The 26,676-nt window shown below is 33.5% G+C and overlaps 1 protein-coding gene across 2 annotated transcripts; it reads right to left on the reverse strand.

Moving 5' to 3' along the window:
* Positions 1-1,202: 1,202 nt before the first annotated feature.
* Positions 1,203-13,194, reverse strand: LOC129899297 (RNA-binding protein 1-like). 2 transcript variants are annotated; one of them, XM_055974207.1, is made up of 7 exons: positions 12,924-13,194; positions 5,653-5,774; positions 5,343-5,577; positions 5,204-5,265; positions 5,041-5,122; positions 3,137-3,258; positions 2,648-3,029 (listed from the first exon to the last, which is right to left on the reverse strand). In XM_055974207.1, the coding sequence occupies exons 1-6, from the start codon at positions 13,021-13,023 to the stop codon at positions 3,155-3,157; spliced, it is 705 nt and encodes a 234-aa protein (XP_055830182.1). In that variant the 5' UTR covers positions 13,024-13,194; the 3' UTR covers positions 2,648-3,029; positions 3,137-3,154. The 2 variants fall into 2 exon arrangements, with proteins under 2 accessions (XP_055830184.1, XP_055830182.1); XM_055974209.1 differs by lacking the exons at positions 2,648-3,029; positions 3,137-3,258 and adding an exon at positions 1,203-1,700.
* Positions 13,195-26,676: the final 13,482 nt, after the last annotated feature.

Genomic DNA, 26,676 nt, shown 5'->3' on the forward strand with positions numbered 1-26,676 from the left:
ATTTAACTTTTAAGTTTAGGAATTCATGCTTTTAAAGTAATATAAATTTTTATATTATATTATATTATTCTTTGTCTTTATTCTATTTTTCCCTTTTATATTTTCCTTTCTTCTTTTCAGAAGAAACTTTTCAAATTGATTTTTCAATATTAGGAAAAATGATTTTAGTTTAGTTGGACTATTACTGTGATTGAATACAACTTCAAAAATGAAAAGTGCATTGAAAAACATGTTATAAGTTGTACTCTAAACTTAATATACAACTGCTAGTTGAATTTAAAATTTTCATGGCAAAACAATATTTTTTTAATGAAGTCAAAGAATATTTGATTAAAAAAAATGAGGAGGCCTAATGAGTTCTTCAATACTTTGTACTTTTGTAGCTTGGTATATTTGTCCAAAAAGGAAAGATTATGCATTGATTAATTGCTAAAGACTACAATCAAGTTCCAGTTTAAAACTTTTTTGATTATAATAAGCAACCGTTTGAAAAAAAATAAAAATCACAATGGTGCAGCTTTGTTCATTGTCATTTGTCTTTAACCATTTTACGAAATTGATTCTAGGCCTATGTATATGCTTTACAGAATTGATCCATACATGTTAGCATACTAAATCATGCTCTTTAAGGTCTTTCACAAACTCCACCTGTCTCTTTTGAAGTCTTTAATTAATTACTTTTTATCCTAATTTTGCATTGCATATTCTTTATTATTAACTTGCAATGTTACTAAATGATCGATTAATCCTATGATTTTTGTTAAAGGAGATCGCATTTGAGAACCTGAATTTTGTAGTGAACGTGTAATGGATTTGTACAATTTGAAGCTTATAAAAGTATTTTTGATTTTCTTTTTAGAGCTAAGAATTGAAGATTTATTTGAGAAAGTGCTACGAAAAATGATAATCTTCAAATCGATACTAATTAGATAAAAAGAATTGATTCTTTTCAAATGCTTATAAAAGAATACGGAAAATTGAGATATACTTATTTGGCATTACAAGGATGACTTGCTGGTAGAATGCAATTGCTGAACCACGTTAGAATTAACAAATTCAAGAAATGTGATCAACATTTGAAAGTAAAAACGTCTGCAAAGCTGTATTCAAAGGCAGAACTATACAATTATGCTTCACTGGATCCCTTCACTTTTACACGTAGAGTCACGAAACTAGAATTTTGATTGAGAGGATTCAATATATAGAAATGAACATACGAAAAACTTTGAGTTTTCCATTTATTTATTTTTGACCCATTTACACATTGCAATTTCCAGAAAGTGACAAAGGTAGCTCTGCCTCAGAGCCTGCAGCATGATACAAACCCAGCAGATAGGATTCATACAGTAAAACTCTCGAGTTTTCAAGAAACATTTGTTAAACTAATCATTCTAAAAGCTAAATCAAAAGAATAGATATATGGTCCTCCGTAAACACTTAAACCCAAAAGTTCAACTATACAATATCATTAAAGAAGCTAAAACTGTGCTGGTACCTGAATATATATGGAACTAAAATGTCATCTCTGCTTGCTCAACCTGTTGATGCTTCAAGATTTTTTTTTCTTTTTAATGACTTGTGATGTCCGGGCCAGCTTTTGCGCACATCGACTAATTCCACGGAGCTATCCACCAACAACAGGTACCATGTAACTTTGCTGGGTGATGCTTTCCTCATTTCCTTTTAGTTATGATAATAATCTATTTGGATTTCCAAAAAAAATAAAAAAAAATATACAAGTCATCACCTGTGTATTTTCTTGTTTTTTCTCAAGTATTTCATTCACGCAGCAAATGTCCACTCACTAGTAAATAGAGGCAATCCGTTGCTTTTAGTGGAAAGGCAAGCCTCTTTTATTTGTACTTATCCCTGTTGAGAATTTTTTATTTATTTTTTAAAAAAAAGGGGGGGACATGCTATCTAGTGGTACTGCCTAGTGGTATAATTCTCTAAAGAAAAAAGTAACGGAACGAGCAAACTCCACAAACTTTCAACCCAGAGCATATTGACATATGCTCCGTAAATTTCAAGGTCACTACTGAGCCCTGAATGAAGAAAATAAACAAATGGCAACCACAAATGAAAAAAGTAGACACATTTTTAAGATGGACGTTATGGATTTTTTCGAGATAGTTAACCACTTTTTGACTGTAAGAGGGAGGTAATTCAGAATGCGTTGGCTCCTGAATGGGGGACGGGGACTCCAGAGGAGATGGCGCCCACTAACTTTTTGCCCTAATAGCCATAGACCAACCACAAAAGGATGACACATGCATGGAAGGAACATGGGGGACTCTATACGTACAATAAGTGCGTGCTTTCGTAGACTCCAAATAAAACCCTACCACCAGCGCCAACCCCCAACCACCCCTCCCAAAATAGTTTCTCGGGCACCAACCAGAAATGCTCTATTTGGAGAAGGTAACCAAAAGTCCAAAATCATCAAGAAATGGAACCATGGGAAGGCACATACACTTTCTAGCAAGGATTGTTCCCATCAGCCTTAAAAGTCTCCAGACCTAAATGACAGCAATCAGACTTATCAAAATTGACACAAAAAGCCTCCCAGTTCTTTCATCAACAGAGCAGAAGTTAATGGATCACTACATAATACCCTGGAATGTCTACTTCATCATAAGAGGTTTAGTGAAGTTCAAAAGGAATTCAAACATTTCATCGCATGATCAAACAAACAACTCTTCAAACTGCTAAGCAGCAGGTCCACTTAATATTACACAGTCATTATAACATCATATACGCAAGATTCAAGTGAAATCATCTCACGTCCATCCAGATATGAAATTTAACAACGCATGGGGTCCAGTAAAGTTGAGGCAGATAATTAAGGTTGAAACGAAAGCTAAACGCTTTTTTAGCTACTATCACTTCCTCCCCCGAATAAAGTAAAAACACAGCAATTTCAAGCTGGTCCTAACGAAAGCACCCGATCAGAGAAACGCGTCGCACACGAAACTCCAAAGCCCGCATAACGTCTCTAAGTATTATAAGTCTCCAAACTTGGGCAAGTCCTACATAGAAGTATAGTTCCACAATTTAGTTTGATTTATGAACTTTGTACCATATGTCATGGCCATCTTTAATAAAGGGTCAAGCGCACCGAAGTCTAGCATGTCACCTGTAAATACGCATAGTTTCAACGTTTTCCGCGATTCCCTCCACCTGACCTCGCACCAGGATTGCGAGCAAATTGCAGCCTTAAGCTGACTGGATCACGCTCATGCTCGTCGAATTTATAACCTGCAAATTTCAGTTTTACTACTACATCGCAACAAATTTCTCTTTCACTGACGACTCAAATGTACACCAGCAACATGTGATATTGTATACATTGTCCGAAAATTGGATCCAGGTTTGCTTTCAAGCAGAAAAGGTTCAGCATGCAACCAACTCGTGAAATGACGAGGTATTCCCTAGGCTAGTGGCAGAGTAAAAGGCACATGTAGAGCTGCGCAAGAGAGCAGCTTGCAGATGTCTTTTAACTTCTATGAAAGTTTAATCCCCTGAATATTGCCAGAAGACCAAAATTGTAACATGCAATTCACACTAGTAAATAAGATGAAAGGGCTACAGAAGAAGTGAGAAATTAACCACTAGATGTGTGCACAGGAGGAAGGAATAAGCCTAGTTTCTAAGATTGACCTTTGGAGACAGCACCGCCAAGACAAACTAGTCTTGTTCAACATATATAAGCACTAGCCTTTGTCCAGAAACATCTCCACATAGTAACTAAGGGTTCGGCAATTTACAGAGCTACTATTTCCCCAGCACTGCTCCACCTTAAAAAATTTAGAATACTCACAGAACACTGATTTTGTTTAGTGCTATCCTGATGATGAATTGAGGATTCGCCAAAACCAGCACTCAATAATGAGGTACCCATGTTAGCTCTAAAGAACAAATGGAGAAGTTTCTTATCAAGAGCTCTGACAACAAAAAAGGAGAACTGGTCAAACCACAATTTGCACTTTGTGAGGAAGTAAACTACGTTCAAAAGAGATCTAGAGAAAATTCTGAAAAATGGCTTAAGGATCTCCATAAATTCAGGAGGTGTCACTTCCCACGTACAAATATTCCACAAAATACATTAGAGAACATGTAGAGGAGACAAGTTAGTCTGGCACTCAAAAGGCTGGAAAGAATAAGGTGAAAATGAAACCAAGTGCGAGGAACCAGCATAGTCAGGAAAACTACAAAGAGAATGTCCCTGGTAACCAAACTCGGGAAAACAAAGATACCAATCTACTTAGACTTATCAATAAAAGTATGTTCCCGTTGTCCATACAAAATTTTCACTTTTTTTCAAAAGAAAATTTCAAAACAACAGTTGGTTACACTTTTGGAACAATTTTTTGAAAAAAAGAATTTGAAGATGAGTTTCAAACTCGAAAAATTAGTTTTGACCAGTTTTTCAAGAGATTTTTTTTTCCGCTCACAAAATTCCAACTTTTTTCAAGTCAAATGCATGTCCAAACACAACTCGATTTTTAGATACCCTTTTTCAACCTTTTTTCAACTATCACATTTTTTATGTCCCACCACCTACTTAGAGTTATACTTCTATGGATCGTAAATAAAGGGTGCGAGTGTAGGAGTGAGTAATCTATTCTAGAGGTTTTGCAAGTAACCACCCAATTTGACAGGATTGCATACGAATTATCACATTTTTTATGTCCAAACGCCTACATAGAGTTATAGTTCTGATATTGCAACTAGAAGCAAAAATATTTTTTGCTCTCGTTTAAACTTTGGAAACCTCAATCTTATATCCCTCTATCCCAATTTATTTGGCGAACTTCCATTTTTCTGTGGCAAAAAGAATGTCACATTTTTACATTTATTAAAATTTAAAACTCTCATTTTACCATTGATTAGAACTTTGTGTCAAGTCAAACAGTGCCACATAAATTGGGACCAAGGGAGTACTTTTTTCTGCAGGCTACCAAAGGGGCAAGAATATGAAGGCTAACTGTGTTACTAGCAGTCGCGAGATAAGACTACAGAAGGGTGTGTCAAACTCACCTTGTAAGGCATCCATTGCAGTAGCTGCATGAAGCGGACTAGCGAAATCAACAAAGCAAAGAATCAAAGGATCACCTCCAGCCTGCATAAGTCGATAGAGAAGTGAATCCAAAATAACAGTACACAGAACAAGACGTTGATAAGATGTGAAAGATATTCTTACATGTCTTGATCCTTTTGATACCAGCCTAACTTCTTTGTAACCTACAAAAGGGCGGAATATATCTGCAACTAAAGTCAAGGGAAAAACTAGAATGGGCCATATAAAAATAAGAACAGAAAAGCTTGCCACACAAGGATACGTGACACCTCTCTTCTTGTACAATCCGCAGGCAAACCCTCTACAAACAACGTACTGCTAGCATCCGGAGGAAGGGTAACTTCTGGTCTGCCACCTACCATTCCAACATTCCTGCTTTTAAAAGCTAGTGGGTCGGGTCCCCCAATGCCCATAACACGTGGATCTTCAATAGGATGGCCACTAATTCCACTATTCATGGATCTTGCAGACTCACCGGCAACATGGGAGGAAATTTGCTGGAAATTTTACCACTATATTAGACCTATACAGTATCAAGGAACCAAGCTCAACAGGAAATAAAAATTAAGTACCCCACTACGGAGATAGCGCTCATAGGATGCTTCGATAGGATCTGCGTCTCTGATGACTCGAGGCATTCCCCTTTCATCAGCACGGCCATAATAGCCAGGATATTCAGGACCACTTGGAGCATCTAAAAGGGGGGAAAAACCAAAAAAAATTAATTGCAGAAAGAGAGAAGGAAGCACTAAATTGTATGTCAGACTTCTAGCAACTTATATTTTTTCCTGTTAATATATGAGCACAAACAAACAAGAAAAGAATAGTAAACTTAAGCTGATTAAAGTGCACAAATATCATGAACGTGAGATAACCAAATATGAACCAAACCTGAAACTTGAAACTTCCTTTTTTGAAACTAGTAAAGAAATCAAGCCTTTTTTTCCAAATCAAAAACATAAGTAACAAATTGCTAAACCAAACCGACTGAAAAACCAGAAAAGGAAAACAGAAATTTCAGTTCAACCATTCTCCGGTTAAAAAACATCACTACAGTTAAGCTATCTTAGTCCAATATCATAAAACTTATTCTCTCTGGCACTAAAAGTACTCTCCATTTTCTACTGAGACACAAACCTCTAACAACACTAAAAGACTGCTAACAAACATTAAAAGTTTTGATTGCTAACAAAGCAGTAGACTCCAGGATAAAGCAAAAGAAACATGGCATTCTTTGCAAGTTAGAAATAGAAAAAGCGTACGATCGTGTTAACTTGGAGTACCAGCTGAAGATCTTAGAAAGGATGGAATTTGGACAAGAAAGGATGAACTGGATCATGTTTTGCATCTCAACAGTGAACTTTTTTGTACTAATCAATGGGTCTCCTGCAGGTTTTTTCAGCTCCCAAAGAGGGCACAAGCAAGGTGACCCACTATCATCTTTCCTGTTCTTAATCACTATGGAGGGTCTAAACAGTATGATTAAAACAGCTAACACAAGAGGATGGTTGAAAGGTTTTGATGTGTCCAGCAATGGAACAGAAAGCTTGGAAGTTACACACCTTCAATAAGTTGATGATACACTCATCTTCTGTGGAGCGGGGAAGATCAATTGAAATATTTAAGGGTAATTCTGGTCTTATTTGAGGGGGTATCCGGCTAGCACATTAATTGGAGGAAAAGCTTCATGTATCCCATCAATGAAGTCAATAATATGAACTATCCGTCCTCAATACTTGGTGGTGAAGTTGGCACTTTGCCAACAACTTATTGGTCATGCCTTAGGGAGCAAAATTCAAGTCTATTGAAATTTGGAAAGGTATGATAGAGAAGTGTGAGAAAAAATTGGCTAGATGGAAAATACAATACCAATCTATGGGAGGGATATTGAACCTCATCAACTCAGTCCTTGATGCTCTGCCGACATACATGATGTCATTATTTCCTATTCCAACAGCAGTCATCAAAAGATTGGATAGGATGAGAAGAAAATTATTGTGGCAAGGTAACAAAGAGAAGAAAAGATTTCATCAGCTAAAATGGAAATCAGTGACAACTGGGAATAAAGAATGTGAAATTTCAAAGTAAAGCACTCAGAATGAAGTGGCTGTGGAAGTACTCAGTTGCAGATCAATTACTGTGGAAAAGAGTGGTAGGTGCCAAATATGAGGATGAAGATAGAAGGATGACCAAGGATGTGACTTCACCTTATAGGGTCAGCTTATGGAGATCCATTAGAGATTTATGGAAGGAAGTCAAACTCAACTCCAAGGTGAAAGTGGGGGATGGAAACAAGACCAAATTCTGGGAGAAAGAATGGCACAAGTCAGATAATCTGGAACTCCTTTTCCTAGACATATATAACCTAGTTCTCTCACAACAAAGGACCATAGCAGAGATTTGGACAACACACGATTGGGATTTCCATTTCAGGAGACAACTCAATGACTGGGAAGTGATGAGGGTGGCAGAATTTCTCAAAACTGTTGGAAATTTCAATGGACTCCAAGCAGAAGAAGATGTATTACAGTGGAAAGGAAGCAGCAAAGGTATATTTAAAGTAGGTGCAGCCTATAGGTTGACGGAGTGACCAAGTCAACAGATTCCTACCTGTCCATGGAAACAAATTTGAAATTGTAGAATTCCTTATAAAGTCTCATGTTTTATGTGGTTGCTAGCTAGGAAGCAGCTTTGACAAAGGATAATGTAATGAAACGGGGATAACCTTATGTTCTAGGTGTTTTCTATCTGGAGAAATGTTAACCACCTATTTCCACCCTGCAAATTTACACAACAGTTATGGAGGGTATTCTTGAGTCTCACGGCATATCCTGGACTATGCCTAGGAGAATTATTGATGCTCTAAAAAATTGGGAAGAGGCCGATGCGCTAGTTTAAGACAGAATTAGATGGAAAATTATCCTTGCTTCAATGTGTTGGGCAACCGGGAAAGAGAGGAATTCTAGGTGTTTTGAGAGCATAGAGGTATGCAGAAAGTTAAACTTAACTGCATTTTGTTGTTATGTTTTTGGTGTAATAAATTATACTCAAATTGTATCGTCTCTTTGATGTTTTCGACTCAATATCGAATTAGAACAGTGGAGTTTAGAGTTCATCTATATATAAGGTTTAGTACTACCCATGTATTGTTGTGATATAATTCAAAGTTACCAAGTTAAGGAAAAAACAATAAAAGTAAATATACCAACATGACTAAAATATTTAATCCCAACTACACCTCCTCGATTTATACGACACATTCTAACTTGGTATAAAATTTAAGAAAAAAAAAAGCTTTTACAGATTATGTTCTAAATAAGCCTTAGACATTGTGTGGCTATGAATCATCTCATTAATGGTAAAATGAGAATCTAAAGCTAAATTATCTCTATACATAGAAAGGTAACATTCTTTTTGAACAGACTAAAAAAAATAAGTCTGTCACATAAATTGAGATAGAGGGGGTAATTGCTATTGTCCATATAAATCCTGGTATTCCATTGTGCCCGGTTAGTCTGCAAGGATCCCAGGAGATTGTACATTACTTCCTTCCATAATTTTAATTTTTTTTATAAAGTTAACAGTTTTATAGACAAAACCTTCTATCACCTACAACCTCATAAACTATCTAAAACAAAAGTAATTTCCTCCACTTCATTAGGTATCACTTTAACTTATGTTGCTTGCTTTCGGGTGCGGGTATCCGAGACAGGTGCGGATCCAAGAGTCAGATTCGGCAAAATCTAAATTTTAAGATTCGGGGATACAAATCCGAGTATGGATACAGGTACGGAGATTCAGCTAAAAAATTCAACATTATAAAAATAAAATTATAAAGATATTCTAAATTTGAGAGAGATTTTGTAGAATTCAATATTTCACTCTCTCTTGTTCATAAAGTGTTATATAGACAAATTTTGAGTCAAGTGTGACATTAGTTATCCTAGTCTTATCTCATAACCAATTAAAAAGCTAAAAATATTATGTGCTAATGATACATATTGAGATTTGTTGTCCCAATCATTGAGGGTTGTTTACACTACACAGTAGTCCAAAAAAATCCACAATATTGACTATACAAACAGTACGCCCATGAAAGGTAAAATATCATTAGAAGTGGTTAGGCCCAAATGTTGAAATAATTTTAGTTGCAACATGCAGACCCATAAAGGGTAAACAAGACATTTTGAAAAATCTCTGCAAAACCCTTATATATTTTGTTTCATCTCACACATTACTGCCTCTACGAAATACACCAAAACCTCAACCCTAGCTCATCTACTCCCTCTCGGCCAAAATGCCGCCGAAGTTCGATCCATCTCAGGCCGTTGAGGTTTTCATCCGAGTCACCGGAGGTGAAGTCAAAGCGGCGAGTTCACTCACTCCCAAAATCTCGGTCTTTCCCCAAATTTGTTCTTGACTCTAGTCAAAGTATCCATATGAGATTGACCGAATTTGACACGTACCCCGCACCTGCACTAGTGTTGCGTCGTGATGAGTTTGGTAGCAAAAAAAAAGAGTCCGCGCAACATAGCACATAACCCATCAACATCATTGGGTATGCATACACCAAAAATAAAGGTCTCCAAGCAATTCATCTTCAAGCTCTAATCTCTAGATAGGGATGCTCTTGTGTTCAAAACATCCTTGATTCCTTTCCTTCCAAATTGACCACCCGATGCTGGCAGGTACAATCTTCCATCTCTCCTTATGTCCTAACACATTCCCATCTTTGTTCCAGCATGCTAACATATTTGAAGTATTTCTTGGCATAGTCTATCTGATACCCTAAGGTTTAGGAAATTCTGTCAAAGTTATTGTGTCACCTTGCAATGTAAGAAAAGATGATTTGTTGTCTCTATTTCAGTTTCACAAAAAGCACCTAGAACATAACTGCCTCCATTAGGTTGTCTCACCCCCTCTTAAACACCTTCCTCCCTATGATGTTACACCTACAAACCAGTGCATTTGCTAGGCATAAATTTGACATACTAGAGCTATTATACACTCCTAAAATTTTACTTGTTGCTTTCTTAATGCAACTAGACATTTATTTCCACGGGATGTCTTTGTTCCCAACTTCCCAATATTTTTCCTTCATCATTCCTAGTACCGTAATTATATCTCTCATGTGCTTTGTTAAAGCAATCACCATGTCAACTCACATGACTATTTAGATCTTTCCTTAAAAAAATATGTTGGTTCCTTGGAATCTTTTGGATTGATGTACTATATCTTTTCAAAATTTAGTTTTGCTTTCCTCATCTAATCATACTGGGGTGAAATGATGTCCCACAACATGTAGATATATTTAGGTCGTATTTAATATTATGTTTGGATACAGAAAACTGCACTTACATTTTCAAATATTATTGAAACATGAAAAAGAATAGCAATTGATAAAAAGGGTACATTAATGATAAGTATATAAAACTGTTTGAGATAACATTCAAGATTATTCATAACAGTGTGAGTATTAATTACAGTTGATTAATTTAATTATCATAGTTTTCTTGAAGCATTTAAGCTTTTTCCTATAAAAAACCCTGTGAAAACGTAATATTAGTCATAATCACTTCTCTATAATTATTCTGTCCCTATAAAATAAAATCTTGACTGAATTAAGAACATAGAGAATATATTTATGAGCCAAAAGCAAATGTGCAAATTTACCACTCAATATATACATTGGTTCAACTCTTGTTGCCTCCTTATTAAGTTACACTGCACTTTAAATTTAAGAATATAACAAATAGGACCTTTGCTTTATTTGAAAGGAGTAACTGTTGATATTTTGTGCAGGACTTAATTATAGTGCCACCTGGCACAACGACTTGAACTCCCCAAAGGTGGTTTGTATTGTTGGGGCAAATAGGTCAACTCATCCAAACATTTCTACAGGAGAAACAGTAAACCACCATATCAGCCAATAGAGCTGCTCCATTTCGTTTGAATTACATAATAACCCTTATGACTCGACCTGCAGCCGGATGCAGCTGTATCTTTACCAGTGTCAGCTCAATCTCTCCCTTATTAATTAATAGTAAGTAAAGGAATTGATTGCACAAGTACTTATGAAATTAAGTGTCTCATTTCCCGTTCAAGGCTTGATGAAATAATCACATCCCAACTCGCGTTACTTCTACGGCTTTATGCCTAATCCCTACTTCTATAATAACAATCACTTTTTTTTTATTTTTGTCTATCCACAATACCACAATTTATAACACGTGCTGCAAATCTCTTCAGCCTTTTCCTCCTTATATTCAGTTTCTTGTAGGCATGCAACACCACTTGCCCTTTCTTATAAGGTCTGCTTCATTGATTAAAGCAGTGAAATGAAGCCAAGCGACCCTTTCTCACTGCAACTACCTGAAGCGACCACAGAGAAGACAAGTGACCGCTTTAATGGCGGAAGCGTGAAGTGAAGCAAAAGCGTGAAGTGCAGAAAAGCGTCACTTTTGTTTTAAACCTTTAAAGTTTGATTTTAATTAAAAATACAAGTCACGACACTATCTGGAGTCCTCAACATTTCAGAGCCTAGGGTTTTGACACAATTCTGCTGCTTCTAAACTCATGTAAGAGATCGATCCTTCTTTCTTTCTGCTTCTTCTTCTTCTTTTTTCTGCTTTACGCTAGAAAAGCGTCATTTTGTGTCAAACCTTTTAAAAGTTTGATTTTAATTAAAAATACAAGTCGCAGCATTATCTGGAGTCCTGCTTCTTCTGCTCTATTCTGTTTCGTTGTATCTCTGCTCTGTTTTGCTCTTTCTTTTGTTGTTTTTTTAATTAAAGTAGTTGGATTTCAATTCTATCCAAATAGTCCAGTTTAGTGGATTTTACAAAAAATAATTTAAAGTAGCTAAATTTTAGTTCTTTTGCTCTTAAACATTGTAAATGACGTCACAAGATCAAAAGAAAAACCCAAGTTGGATGCATACATAGAAAGTTAGCGCTACCAACAAGACATATATTCAATGTCTTTTGTAACAAGATCACAAAAGAGGGAATTTATCGTCCCAAACATCATTTCATCGGTGGCAATCCAAACATTACTGCTTGTCAAAGTTTCCCAGCTCATGTGAAGGAATAATTGCTAAAGTTTATGTTTTAGTATTGATTTTGCTTGTACTGTGAAGAATTTTGTGATATCTACGTATTAGTATTTAAATTGAACATTTTCTTTTATATATTGTCGTTGTGGAAGATTTATTTTGGTCTTTCCACTGGGTATGTTGTTGTTGTTTAAAAATTGTGTGCCCTTCCCTTCACTCTTTAAGTGAAGCAGGGCTTTATCCCTTTTTCCCACTTCACGCTCCCTTTTAACGCCGGTTCGAACTACCTACCCCAAATCCAAACTCTCTTGGACTTTCGTCTTTTATCATCATATGTCCAGGATGGACGAAATCATTTCCCATCTTGCACCACATCGGGGGTGTCAATTGTTCATGATGCAGGAACTCTTGCTCACATCCAGGTGACAATGTGATGGAATCCTAGCCCCCTTTTAGCTAGCTTTACACTGACTGTGAACCTCAATGGAAAATTATAGGTTCACCACTACTAAATAAGCTCATACACCAAAAAGGGCCATCTAATGTATAAAAAAAAGGCTCCAGTATTAAGCCAAAAAAAAAATCCCATTTCCCGATTTAGGGGAATTACAAACAATACCCAAGACATTCTTGGTGAGTATTCTCCCATTCCTACCATAACTATATCACACCAGCCACAACAAACAAACCATAAAAATTAAGTCTTTGACTTAAAAAGTAAATGAATAAACCCTAGTTTTGTAGAAACCATCCAACTGAGAAAAAGATATAGAGAGTTGATTTAGATACCGTATTCGCTGCGAGGACGTTTCGCGACGAGAGGAGTAAGAGACGCCGGCGCCGCTGCCTGCTGCCCACCGCTGGTGTACCTCCAGTAAGCATCCGCCATGTTACTCCACCGAGAGAGAGAGAGAGAGAGAGTGAACCAGTCAATTTCTACTAGAATCGAAGGAGAGAAGGGAAAGTAGTGCCCAATTTCTGCAAATCCGAATTTAAGGAGAGACTAGAAAATGAATTGAAAAGAAAGATCCGCCTTCTATTATCGGCGAAGCAAAATGAATTACTTACTAAAAATGAAAACTATTTATATATGGTATTTTATGAACGTGCATTATGTGCTTCTATATTAAAAAATAAGATATATTATTTTGTAATATTTAATTGTTTCTTTGGTACAAAATGATGGACAAAGGATATATATATATAACATCTTTTTATGATTATTTTATCATGTACAATTAAAAATGAATTTTCTATTATGAAATATACATTGTATATAGATGTTCACAATAGAAATTAACTCTCATTATTTTTTGTCATATTATAGATGTTAACTTCCACATCTCCATAATTTGCTTGGTCATTTTCACGATAAATATTATATTTATGGCTATCTTTTATATGTCTCAACGTAACACTATAAATAAAGACATAAAATTAATTGTACGCACTCAAATATATTTCGAAAAAAATACTCCTTTACTTTTCTATATATTTCTTGTCTATCTTTTTAATATGAAAGTATACTTAAATTATAAGTGGAATATCATATAAAAAACTGTAATAGTTGGGTTAATCGTAAACTTGGTACTATATAAATAGAAAAGAAATGACTAATATAAAAAATTCTCGAGCAAACTAACTTTACTTGAATAATTATATATAATAGTATATAACTAATGATATTCCTCCAAGGAAAAGATTAAAAGTCTGAATAATAAACTTTAGCTAATTTTTATATGTCTCGTTCATAGGTTTTTCATAAAAATTACCAACTTTTGGAAATAAAAAATATATAAGGCTAGTGTAATCAAATGTCTTTTTCTATTGATAATTGTGGAGGTATGTAGGGGTGGGCATGGTACGGTATTGAAAAGTTTATTTCGGTAATTTTGGTTTATGATTTTTAAATATATTATATCATTATCATACCATATTAATTCGATATGGTTCAGTATTTTATAGTACGGTAAATAGGTTACCATAGTTTGATCAACTTCAAGTCTTCAACTTACATATATTCGTATAATAAAAAATTATGATTTTGGCTTTTCAAGAAACGTTTCAATTATATCATACTAATATCTTATACATGTAAAAATATATTCAAAATAAAGTAAAAACAATTCTCTTTGTTAAACAATCACCCAAAAAGAACATTTAAATAAAGATAAAGTAATCAAAATTTCAACATCTAACTAATTAGTTACTATTTTATATATTTGCTAGTATTATATAATTACATATATATGAATTTTATGTAACTACATACTTCGGTATGGTATTCGATATTTCGGTATTTTTTTTATAAATACCATATCGAATACAAAACTTGTTAAAAATGCATACCAAATACCATAAAATTCAAACCACGGTGTTAAAAATTTCGATTTCGATATGATATTCGGTATCTACCATACCATGCCCACACCTAGATGTATGGATCTCAATTGTAGCTCATATAGGAATACCTGACAAAAGAATAATTTTTTTGCTAGAATTGTGACTTAGAGGCCGTTTGGGTTGGCTTATAAGCTGTTTTAGCTTTTTTTTGAGTATTTGGCTGGTCAACTTAAAGTCATTTTGTGCTTAAAATAAGCCTCAATAAATAGTTGGATTTATTTGGATAAACTTATTTTAAGCAGTTTATAAGTTGAAAACAACTTATAAGTCAAAAAAAAGAGTTGACTTGCACCTACTTTTTTTTTTTTAACTTATAAGCAGTTTTCAACTATAAGCTGCTTAAAAATAAGTCAATCCAAACAGGCTATTATTTGAAAACTAGATTTGTTGTCCTTATATATATATATATATATATATATATGCCTATATATATATACTTTTTTTTTGCGTAAAATCTTTTTAACTATGTTCAACTATAACAGAAATAGTGAAAAATAATTCATACATTGAAAATAAGCACCGGAGAGTTACCCATTCAAACTTTCTCCTAAAATGATTTTGTGGACAATATGTTACCTTTAATCTTTGAGCATCGTATTAATGACATATTATAAAATGAAGCTAAAAGTAACTTTATGAAACAAAAAAGTAGACAAGAAATGTATAAAAAATAAGGGAGAATTTTCTTCTTTCTTCGAAGTATATTCAAGTGGTTAAAATGAATTTTTATTCTTTTATTTAATGTTACATTGAGACATATAGAAGATAGCATACACATGACATTTACTATGAAAATCACCAAGAAGATCACGAGGATATGAGAGTTAATATCTACATCATGACAAAAAATAATGAAAATTTCTATGGTGAACATCTATATACAATGCATATTCCATAATAGAAAGTCCATTTTTAATTATAGATGATAAAGTAATAATAAAAAAAAGATTTTATATATACCCTTTATCCATCATTTGTATCAAAGAAATAATTAAATATTACAAAATAATATATCTCATATTTTTAATATAGATGTGTGGTAAAACAAGTCAAAAAGTGAATGTTCATGGGACCCACTTTCATTGTAGTGAATAATTTTTTCACCGTAGATAAATAGTATTTTCACTGTAACTCACGGGTTTTGCACTGTAGTTCGGTCGTTTTTTCAACAAAGTTTGCCTATAAAAGGCATTAAATCTGCAATGAAATGTGACACACAAAAATCTCTCAACTCTCTTTCTTTCTCTTACTATCTCTCCTTCTTATTAATTTGTTAAGTTAGTTTGTTTTATAACACGTTATCAGCACGAGCCTCCATCACTTTGAGCTATTTTAAAAATGCAGCAAAAGGGTAAGAATTTTATTTTTTTAAAATGTCGAATATCTCTAAACTTGAATTTATTGCTCTTGATATATCTGGAAAAGGCTATTCATCATGGGCACTAGATGCGAAAAAGATTTTAAAAAATATTTTGAATTTTTTTTTCACTTTCTTATTGCTAAACGCCATAACGAACTGTTAATGAAAAATAATGATAGTCAGCCCGTTGGTTCTTTGCCACTCCCTAAAGTGAATCGGGCAAACTATAACCAACAAGAAAAAGGTCATGGCCCCGATCGTGGTCGTGATCGTGGTTGAAGAAGAAATTATAGTCGTGATGCTCGTCTGGCACTGAGAAATGATCAGCAATATTCTTACAAGAAGCTATACCAAAGAAAAATTCAGATAGTATATATCATAGATTTGGAGGTATGGGGCACTGCTCACGGACCTAACGGTCATCAAAATGCCTGGTTCAGCTATATCAGGCATCCTTAAAAAGAGCATAAAATAATTCAGAGACAAACTTTATCGCTGAAGATAATATTGAGTCTATGAATCTGGATGTAGCTGATTTCTTCATTTTTCTAGAAGGAAATATGAATATTGATAAGCATGATAATATTTAAATAATTTTCTTTCATTTGTTTGTACAAAATAATATGTTTATATTTTCCTAATTCATGTAAATAAATAAAATTTGTATAATGAGACATGTTTTAATTATAACGCTTACCTTATTTGTGTTTTGAAGAAAAATATGGATATGCCTCAAATTTTATTTGGATCAATAATCAATCACGAGGATATTTGTGTAATTGATAGTGAAACGACTCATGCCATTTTTAAAGACGAGAAATATTTTTCCTATTTGCTTAGAAGAAAAACAAATGTTACTACAATTTTTGGTAATTCAAAAATTATTGAAGGCTCCGGAAGAGCTACTATATTTCTTCCTAAGGGGACAAAGATTGCTATAGAAGATGCACTATTCTCTTTTAAATCCCCGAAAAACTTGTTAAGTTTTAAAGATATCCGCAGAAATGGATAACAAGTTGAGACACTAAATGATGTGAATACTGAATACCTTGGTATAACCAAGGGTGTCTCAGGCCAAAAATATATTTTGAAAAAATTACCAACTTTGTCGTCTGACCTATATTATGCAAAAATTAGTGCAATTGAAGCACATTTGATCGTAAATTAGAAGTTTACTAATCTAAATACATTTGTGCTATGGCATGAGCGAATAGGTCATCTTAGATCACTAATGATGAGACGAATTCTTGAAAATTCAACTGAACATTCGTTAAAGAACCTGAAGATTCTTACGAATGATGAATTTTAATGTGCTGCTTGTTATCAATGCAAATTAATTTTCAAACCATCAACCCTGAAGATTGGCATCGAATCTTCTGTCTTTTTAGAACGTATACATGGGGATATATGTAGACCTATTCATCTACCTAGTGGATTATTTAGATACTTTATGGTCCTAATAGATGCATTATCAAGATGGTCTCATGTGTGCCTCTTATCATCTTGCAATCTAGCGTTTGCGAAGTTATTAGCACAAATAATAAGATTAAGGATGCAATTTCCAGATTATCCAATTAAAGCTATTCGCCTTGATAATGCTGGAGAATTTACATCCCAAGATTTTGATGATTATTGCTTATTAATTGGGATAAAAATTGAACATTTTTTTGCTCATGTTCATACTAAAAATTGCCTTGCAGAATCATTTATTAAGCATCTACAATTGATAGCAAGACCTTTACTTATGGAAAAAAAATTGTCGATTAGTATTTGGGGTCATACTATCTTACACGCAGCAACACTTGTATATCTCAGACCGATAAATTGTAATAAATACTCTCCGCCACAATTAGTATTTGGTCATGAGCCAAATATAGCTCATCTATTAATTTTTGATTGTGCGGTATACATGCATGTAGCACCACCACAACGTACAAAGATGGCCCCTCAACGAAGGTTGAACATATATGTTGGGTTTGACTCACCCTCCATAATTCGCTACCTTGAACCGTTGACATGAGACCTATTTACTGCTCAATTTGTAGATTGTCGATTTGATGAAACAACTTTTCCGCAATTAGGGGGAGAAAAAGGAACCTGAAAGACAAATTGCGTGGAAAGTTTCATCACTATCTCATTTTGATCCACGTACTCGCACATGTGAGCATGAGGTTCATAAGATCATCCACATACAGAAAATAGCAAATCAAATACTAGATGTATTTACTAATTTGAAATGGATTACTAAGTCACATATCCCTGCGGTGAATATGTCTATCCGGATTGATGTCTCAAAATGACCATCCACTAGTATTATAGCTTATGAATCCCAAACACGCCTGAAGCGTGGTAAACCATTGGGTTCAAAGGATAAAAATCCTAGAAAGAGAAATATGAAAAATAATAAAGATGATACTACAAAAGAACCTTCTAAAGAAGGTCAAGATCTGAATAATTCTGATATTCCTGAAGAAATCAGTGAACCCGAGACTCAAGTGAATGGAGAACTTTCAATTAGTTCTATCGATGATGAGATAAATTTAGATCGATCAAAAATTACGATGGATAATATTTTTGTATATAATTTTGCACTTAACCTCATGCAAGATAGTGAAAGTCTTGAGTATAAATCTGTCAAAGAATGTCGACGCAGATGTGATTGGCCAGAATGACAAAAGACAATTCAATCAGAATTAAATTAACTTGCTAAACGTGAGGTTTTTGGACCTGTAGTCCAAACCCCTGAAGGTGTAAACTAGTTGGCTATAAATGAGTTTTTGTGCGAAAACGAAATGAGAGAAATGAAATTGTAAGATACAAGACACGCCTTGTTGCACAAGGATTCTCTCAAAGACCAAGATCAACTATGAAGAAACATATTCACCTGTTATGGATGAAATAACTTTTTGATATCTCATCAGTCTAGCTGTACATAAAAATCTTGAAATATATCTAATGGATGTAGTTACAGCTTACGTTTATGATTCACTTGATAATGAAATTTACATGAAAATTTTAGAAGGAGTAAATTGTCTGAAACATGTACTAAGTCTCGATAGATGTACTCAATCAAATTGCAAAGATCAGTATATGGTCTGAAACAATCAGGGGGTACGTGGTATAATCGCCTTAGGAAGTACTTGATAAGTGAATGTTATATAAATGATGTCATTTGTCTATGTATTTTTATTCAGAAAATGAAATCTGAGTTTTTTATACTTTCCGTTTATGTTGATGACATAAATCTTATTAGAACCTCTGAAGAGGTCCAAAAGGCGATTGAATATCTAAAGAAACAATTTGAGATGAAAGATCTTAAAAAGATAAAATTTTGTCTGGATCTGCAAATTGACCATTTAGCAGATGGGGTCTTTGTCCACCAATCTGCCTACACTGAGAAAATCTTAAAAACGAATTTACATGAACAAAGTACATTCATTAAGTACTCCAATGGTTGTTCGACCACTTGAAGTGGACAAAAATCCATTTCAACCTCTAGAAGAGAATGGAGAACTTTTTGGTCCTGAAGTACCATATGTCAATGCTATTGGTGCACTTATATATCTTGCTAACGCAACCAAACCTGATGTAATATTTTCTATTGATTTGCTAGCAAGGTATAGTTCATCCTCAACGCGAAGATATTGGAACGATATCAAGCATATTTTGCGATACCAATAAGGTACCATTGATATGAGTTTGTTTTATACTAAAAAAAGTTGTGCAGACCTTATTGGTTATGCAGATGCAAGTTATTTATTAAACCCACATAAAACTCGATCTCAAACAGGCTATCTATTTACATACGGAGGAACTACTATATCATGACGATCTACAAAGCAGTCTATTGTTGCTACTTCCTCAAATCATGCTGAAATAATAGCAATTCATGAAGCAAGTAGAGAATGTGTGTGATTGAGATCGATGATATAGTTCATCAAAGAAAGATACGGCCTGAAAAATGATATCAAAGTACCCACAGTTATATTCGAAGACAATGTTGCGTGCATAGCTCAATTGAAAGGTGACTTCATAAAATGAGACAGAACGAAATATATTTCACCAAAATTATTCTTCACACGTGATCTCCAAAAGAATGGTGATATTAATGTACAACAAATTCATTCGAGTGATAATCTTGTAGATTTATTCACAAAAGGCATTACTAACATCAACTTTTGAGAAACTAAGATATAAGATTGGAATGCGTCGTCTCCAAAATATCAAATGAAGTTTTCATCAAGGGGAGTAAAATACGCTCTGTACTCTTTTAACCTTAACCAAGGTTTTGTCCCTACAGGTTTTCTTGGTAAGGTTTTAATGAGGCAACACTCAAGGCGTATTATCAGATGTGTGTACTCTTTTTTCTTCATTAGACTTTTTTCTCACTGGATTTTTTCTAATACTATTTTAACGAGACACATTATCTTTTGATGGACTCCAATCAAGAAGGCAACTTGCAAGTAACTCAAGTAGAGAGAATGGAATTATGGTCTTCATCATGAAAGTAATGAAGGAGCAAAAAATGTGTATTATAAATAATTATGTACATATTTTTCTTTTGTACATGAACATCCAAGGAGGAGCGTAGTAAAACAAGTCAAAAAGTGGATGTCCATGAGACCCACTTTCATTATAGTGAATAATATTTTCACTGTTGATGAATAATATTTTCACGCGTATGAAATGTGACACACAGAAATCTCTCAACTCTCTTTCTTTCTCTTGCTATATCTACTTCTTATTAATTTGGTAAGTTACTTCATCAAATACCCTATATAAATAGTTTTCATTTATAGGCGGATCTTTCTTGTCAATTCATTTTCTAGTCTCTCCTTAAGTTCGGATTTGAAGAAATTGGGCACTACTTTCCCTTCTCTCCTTCGACTTTAGTAGAAATTGACCGGTTCATTCTCTCTCTCTCTCTCTCTCTCGATGGAGTAACATGGTGGATACTTTCTGGAGGTACACCAGCGGTGAGCAACAATACAAGATGTACAAGTTGTCTTATAAATAAAAAGATACTGCCAGCAAAAGTACAAAAAACATTTAAAGAACCTATATGAGCAATACAAATGAATGAAATTTACAATTTTTACAATCATTAATTAGACAAAGTCCAAATAAGTTTTGTCAATACATGTAATGAATTCTACAAACCTACATACAATATGTATAAAATTCTGGCAAAAGATTTAGATATTAAAATAGATCTGGTAATAAGATTGTATTTCCTTATACAAAATAATGGAAGCTATTTATTTTCTGGAGATGGAATAATGTTATTTAGAAATACAACCTATACTCCAGTACAAATTAAAGACAATCCTTCAAAAGGGAGATCTTAGTTAAAGGCAATTTCTAAAAATATACAACGGTTTGTTGCACAGATTGCAGGAATAAAAATAATTGTACTTCACAAAAGATATATGAAGAATATTTAGAACAATCATACTTAGAAGAGATAGAAAAAGACTACACTCTAATAAATATAGAAACAGTAGATGGACTTGGCTCGTGCTAGAGGATTGTTGTTTCCAGCAAAAGGTAGAAAACTCCATTATTAAGTTTCCATGAAAAAGATAGAAAACTCCAATATTAAGTTTAATGAGAAAAACATGAGATATCTTCTTTTTCTTAGTCAGACGTATGATGACATTTCAATAAAGAAGTTGACAAAAAAGTATGATCATTTCAGTGGCTAATAGTGAGACGTATGTGTAACGATATGTCTTTATCGTTAGGAATAGGTCAATGGAAAATGATTTCGGTCCAGAAAACTTCAGATAATATTTCAGAAAAACAATGCCTAGGTCAGACTTGGACGAATTCTGAGTCAGGTGAAGTCTATGGTAGTCATGTGAATGTTGAGAGGTCAAATCTCTAATTTGATTGGGCAGGCCGATATTCAAGAAGATATAGAGCATTTACGGCTTCGCGAAATCATATTCGGGTGAGTAAAACTCTCAGAATCAAAGTTGGCGTGAAGGGTATATCTTAATATGTCTTTGGAAAGGGGTGTGTTGTGAAATGGGGGCTTGGAGCATAAACTCCCAGCTCACTATTTCCGCATATCCCGTTAGAGCGGGATTATTCTTGCCAGAGCAGGATGGGTCTCGCCAGAGAGGGATGAGTCCCGCCAGAGCAGGACAATCGCGACTTAAATCATAAAAAGTCCAACAATGGTCTTTTTCTGCAAAATCAGTTTCTAAGACTTCAAGAGGCGACCTAGGGCGAATTCTACCAATTTTCCACGGATTCCACGCTTAAGGCAAGGATTTTACTCCTTAAATTCATCCTTTGATTCCTAGAACCTAGAAAGTATGGTTGATAATAATTGGGGGGTGATTTGTATTGAAAACCTATGGTGGGAAATAGCCCTAGAGTGAGGTTAGGATCATGGGTTTGGCCTAGGGTGTAAAATTGTATTATATTTCATGATAGTTAGGCAATTGTGTTGATCCTTTATATGTATTTACTATTTTCTAGAACGAGAACGAGAAGAACGACCTAGAAAGGGAAGACTCTTGTATTGTAAGGTTGTTGAAGCTTGAATTTGAGGCAGGTGATGGTCTAGTTTCCCACATGTGTTTCATATACTTGTTAAATCATTTCATGATATGCATGTGTGTATATGGATAGAAAAACATGTTAGATTATGTGTGGAATGATCACTTGCTGGCTTATTTTTATGATGAACCTATTCTTGGTGATATAAATATTATAAATAGTGAATGTATTTATGATTGTGGTATCTTTGGATCGGGTGTCACATTCCGACACATAATTAGATCGGATGTTACGTTTATATTTGAATCGGGTGTCACATTCTCACACAAAGTTGATTATTTGTAGGTCCCTTGAGAGGACTCTTGTGTGAAGTTATAGCATGTGGAAGACATTAAGTTGTGATATTGATGAATATGGTTGAACTTGACTTATTCTGCATATGTATGTGTCTATTGTGTTGAATTTACTTATCTATGAACCGCTTACTGGCTAACCGCGTGATCCTACCAATACACCATTATTTTTGTGTACTGATACTACTCTTGCTCTGCCTTTTATTGAGTACAGGGCATATTCAGCCGGCTGTGGAGAGACATCGTCTAGAGGTGTGATTGCATTTTTGAGTTCAAGGGTGAGCTGTTCCTTCAGGCTGCTGTGGACTCTATCGTTATTTCTAGTCCTTTTCTTTTCCAGTACTTAGATGTTCAGACAATGGTTTATTTATTACTGGTTTCAATTTGGAGTTGTACTCCTGTTCTAGACTTGTTAGTTTTAGAGTTTTGGTAGGATGACTTTCAGTTCCTAGGATGTGTTTACCTCCGCACATTTTGAATTTATAACTAGTTGGTTTCTGAGTTTATGGAAACTCAACATTTATCTTTGATTTAAACCTGCTTCCGCATCTTTAAGCTTGTCTATGCATCGCGATTGTTGTTGTTGGGCTGTTAGAATATTTCTTCCACCGGAGAGTTAGAGTGGGTACTAGGCGGGTCGGGATCGTGATAGTATGAGGTCATTTCAAAGATATAATGACTATGGAGCTTAGATACCGACGATACCTATATTATAGATATTAAGAAAAGTCAGTTTGCATAACAAGTAATAGTAACTAAAAAAGCATGTTCTAACATTTTGAAGGACCATGAATCAACCAAATTGATGTTGGCCTAAAGAGACTACTTACTTTAAATTAACTTATTATATTTTTTTGCATAAAAATATTAGTACTAAATATTATTATTTTTGAATAATATCATCTTCCCTTCTAGTAGATCGTGAAAAAAATTCATTCATCCTTTTTATTTTCTTATTTATAACATATGAGAATAACTTCATTCTTAATTGTTTATACACATGTAGAGATGTAATGAAATAAAGGTCTAATATTTGCTTCCATATCTGTAACTTGGGAGATAATCAAAGGAGATAATATTAAATTCAACGTTGAGAAAAAAACATGAGCAACAACAAATAATAAATAACTGAAGCAAAGAAAATAACATGAAACAAGAAAATAGAATAATAACATGTAACAACGTTTGATTACTTACTAATCATCTATTCTAATCCTCGACCTTCATATTCTCATATCTAGGATCATGTCCTCGATAAATTGCAAATATGTTATGTACTGTCTAATTACTTCTTCTCGATACTTCTTCGATTTACCTCTATCTCTCCACAGACTTAATATAGTCAATTTCTCACACCTCTTCAATGAAATAATTGTGCATTTTCTCTTCAAACTAAAATGAAGTTTCTCACTTTTTAGAGATTAACTAGTCGGAAAGGAAAAAAAGGGTGAAATGAAAATATTGAAAAAAGAAAAAAATATCATTGCTTTAATGTTATATAGCACTTTTGCTGTGCTTTTTGAATCAAATTTACAGCTCCGCTATGTGGATTTAGTAGAATAATATATTTCAATTTGTTTATTAAAAATTTAGACTATTGTATTTAATTATTTATCATTTGATTTCATGTAGTCCTCATTTATAAGATACTAAGTTTTGACCATATGTGAGGGGATGTTTTTTGCCTTTATTTTTATGTTTTTGGTTAATAAATTAATAGAGATATACAATATTTGTATTTATTGTGCATAAGTTAAGGGTTCTAACATTATCATAAATTTGTCTAAATTTGAGATAACTCATTTTTGACTCAGTCGACATAATTCATTTTAGCCCATACAACTTGGATCTATGAGAAATCTTGTCAAACTATTTTATAAATTATTTTATTTGTAAAAGAATTAAAAAAATAAAATTTAGTAAAAATTGTGTGAGTTGAATTGTGACCCACATTTTAACCCTATCAATTTCAGATAAATTATTTTTCATAGTAATATGGAGCAAAGTTAAGACTTTAGATCACATAAAATTTAATGAGATAAAATTCGACCACGTAATAACCTTCTTGCAATTTGAAATGGATTGCATTGAATGCGAACTTATCAGTTAACTAAAAAATACTAACAAAAATTCGATTTCATTTGGTGAAATCATTTAAATAAATTTCATAACTCATTTAATTCAATATCTAGAGTAATATATATATGTGTGTAAGAGAGAAATCTAATATAATTGAATTTCTCTTCGCGAAAATTGAAGTATAATTTTAAAATAGTCTTAGAGATTTTTCGTATACCACATAAATTATTTTCCCATTTTGAAATGGATTACATTAACCATAAATTATAACTTAACCAAAAATACTAACAAAAAATCAATTGTTCTTTTCTTGAAATATTAATAAATTTTATAATATAATCAAATATAGCCTAAAATAATATAGTATGATCTAAAATAGTTTAATTTCAGATTATGTAAATTGATAGAAGAGATTGAGGCATAACAAATCAAAATGTGCGCTCGTTCATGAACTTTAAAATGTGCACATATGTCACAAGTTTGGAGTCCGTTTTAAAATTATACCCTTTTTTTGCATATCAACCAAATTTTGTTGTGTGTGTTGTTGTTGTTCTTTAAAGTCCAAAAGAAGGCAAAGCTAAGATGGGGGAAAGAAAAAGGCAGAGAAAGATTTTTATTTTATTTTATGAATTAAGCCATTGATTTAATTATTTTTTTCTGATGACAAATCTACTGAATTTTCTATATTTTTCTTCAAATCTCAAAAGCTTAAATCTTTTTATAGAGAATGAAGCATGTTTTTTTTAATTATTATTGTAAAACATGTTGTTGTCGTTGTTCTGTTTTTACAGCATGAAACAATTGAAAGGTGATGTATATCGTTCATCTCCTGGAGAATTGTAAGCTCTCTGCCTTTTGTTTATTTCTATGTCTCTGACATTTTTTATATACATGATTTGTTTTGATACAACTTCTTTTAATTTGTTGAATTGTTGATAATTCAAGATAGATTGGTGATTTTTAGTTGTTATATTGTTTGTGGTATGCATTATTTTATTATTTTAGAAGTGTTAAATGCTATTTTCTGTCATATCTAACAAATTAAAGCGGGTCTTAATTTTTTTTCTATCATTAAGAGTGTTCATGCAAAATCGAAGATATAGATTAAAATTTTACCCACGTTGTATTTGTTTGGATGAATTTTTACCCAATTCACAATAAAATTGTGTGCGCTCTTAAACATCTATATTTTTTTTAAAAAAAAAGAAAATAATTGGGCGGGGGAAGGGGCGAGGATGGGGAGAGAAAAGGAAATTGAAGGTGGAAGGTCGAGTCAGAAAAGGGCTAGCCGAAAATGAGTTAGGTGAAAACGAATAAAAGATCCAACCTGACTCATATTTTGATAAGGATAAAAATAGATAAATCCAATGAATATTATCGTGGACTTCATCGCTTCTTATTATGTAAAGAAATAGGTACTTTCAAATTACAAGGTTTTCTTCTTATTTATTTTTCTCCTTTTAGGATGTATTTGATACGAAGAAATATATTGTCATGTTTTTCTGGAATTTTTTTTTTGGAAATAAGTAGTCCTGAGTTGAGGCCGGGAGGTCAAAATTCGAATTTCAGATCAGGTTTAGGAGTCGAGTAGGGGTTGAAATTAATTTATTCTTAAATTAAAATAAACTAAGTTGATTTACGAAAATTCTTAAAAATACTTAAGCCAATCAAATATGAGAAAATTGGAAAATATTTTTTCCCCATACAAAACACACCCTAATAAGTACTTTTGAAAGCTTCCTACACCCTTTCATACTTTAAGGGGAGTACAATTGGTGAATACCCATGAGTTGATCATATGATTGACCCACTTTTAAATGATTGGATAAGCAATTCA

The sequence above is a fragment of the Solanum dulcamara genome, chromosome 8 (assembly GCF_947179165.1).
Source record: "Solanum dulcamara chromosome 8, daSolDulc1.2, whole genome shotgun sequence".
In the NCBI taxonomy this organism is placed as follows: Eukaryota; Viridiplantae; Streptophyta; class Magnoliopsida; order Solanales; family Solanaceae; genus Solanum; species Solanum dulcamara.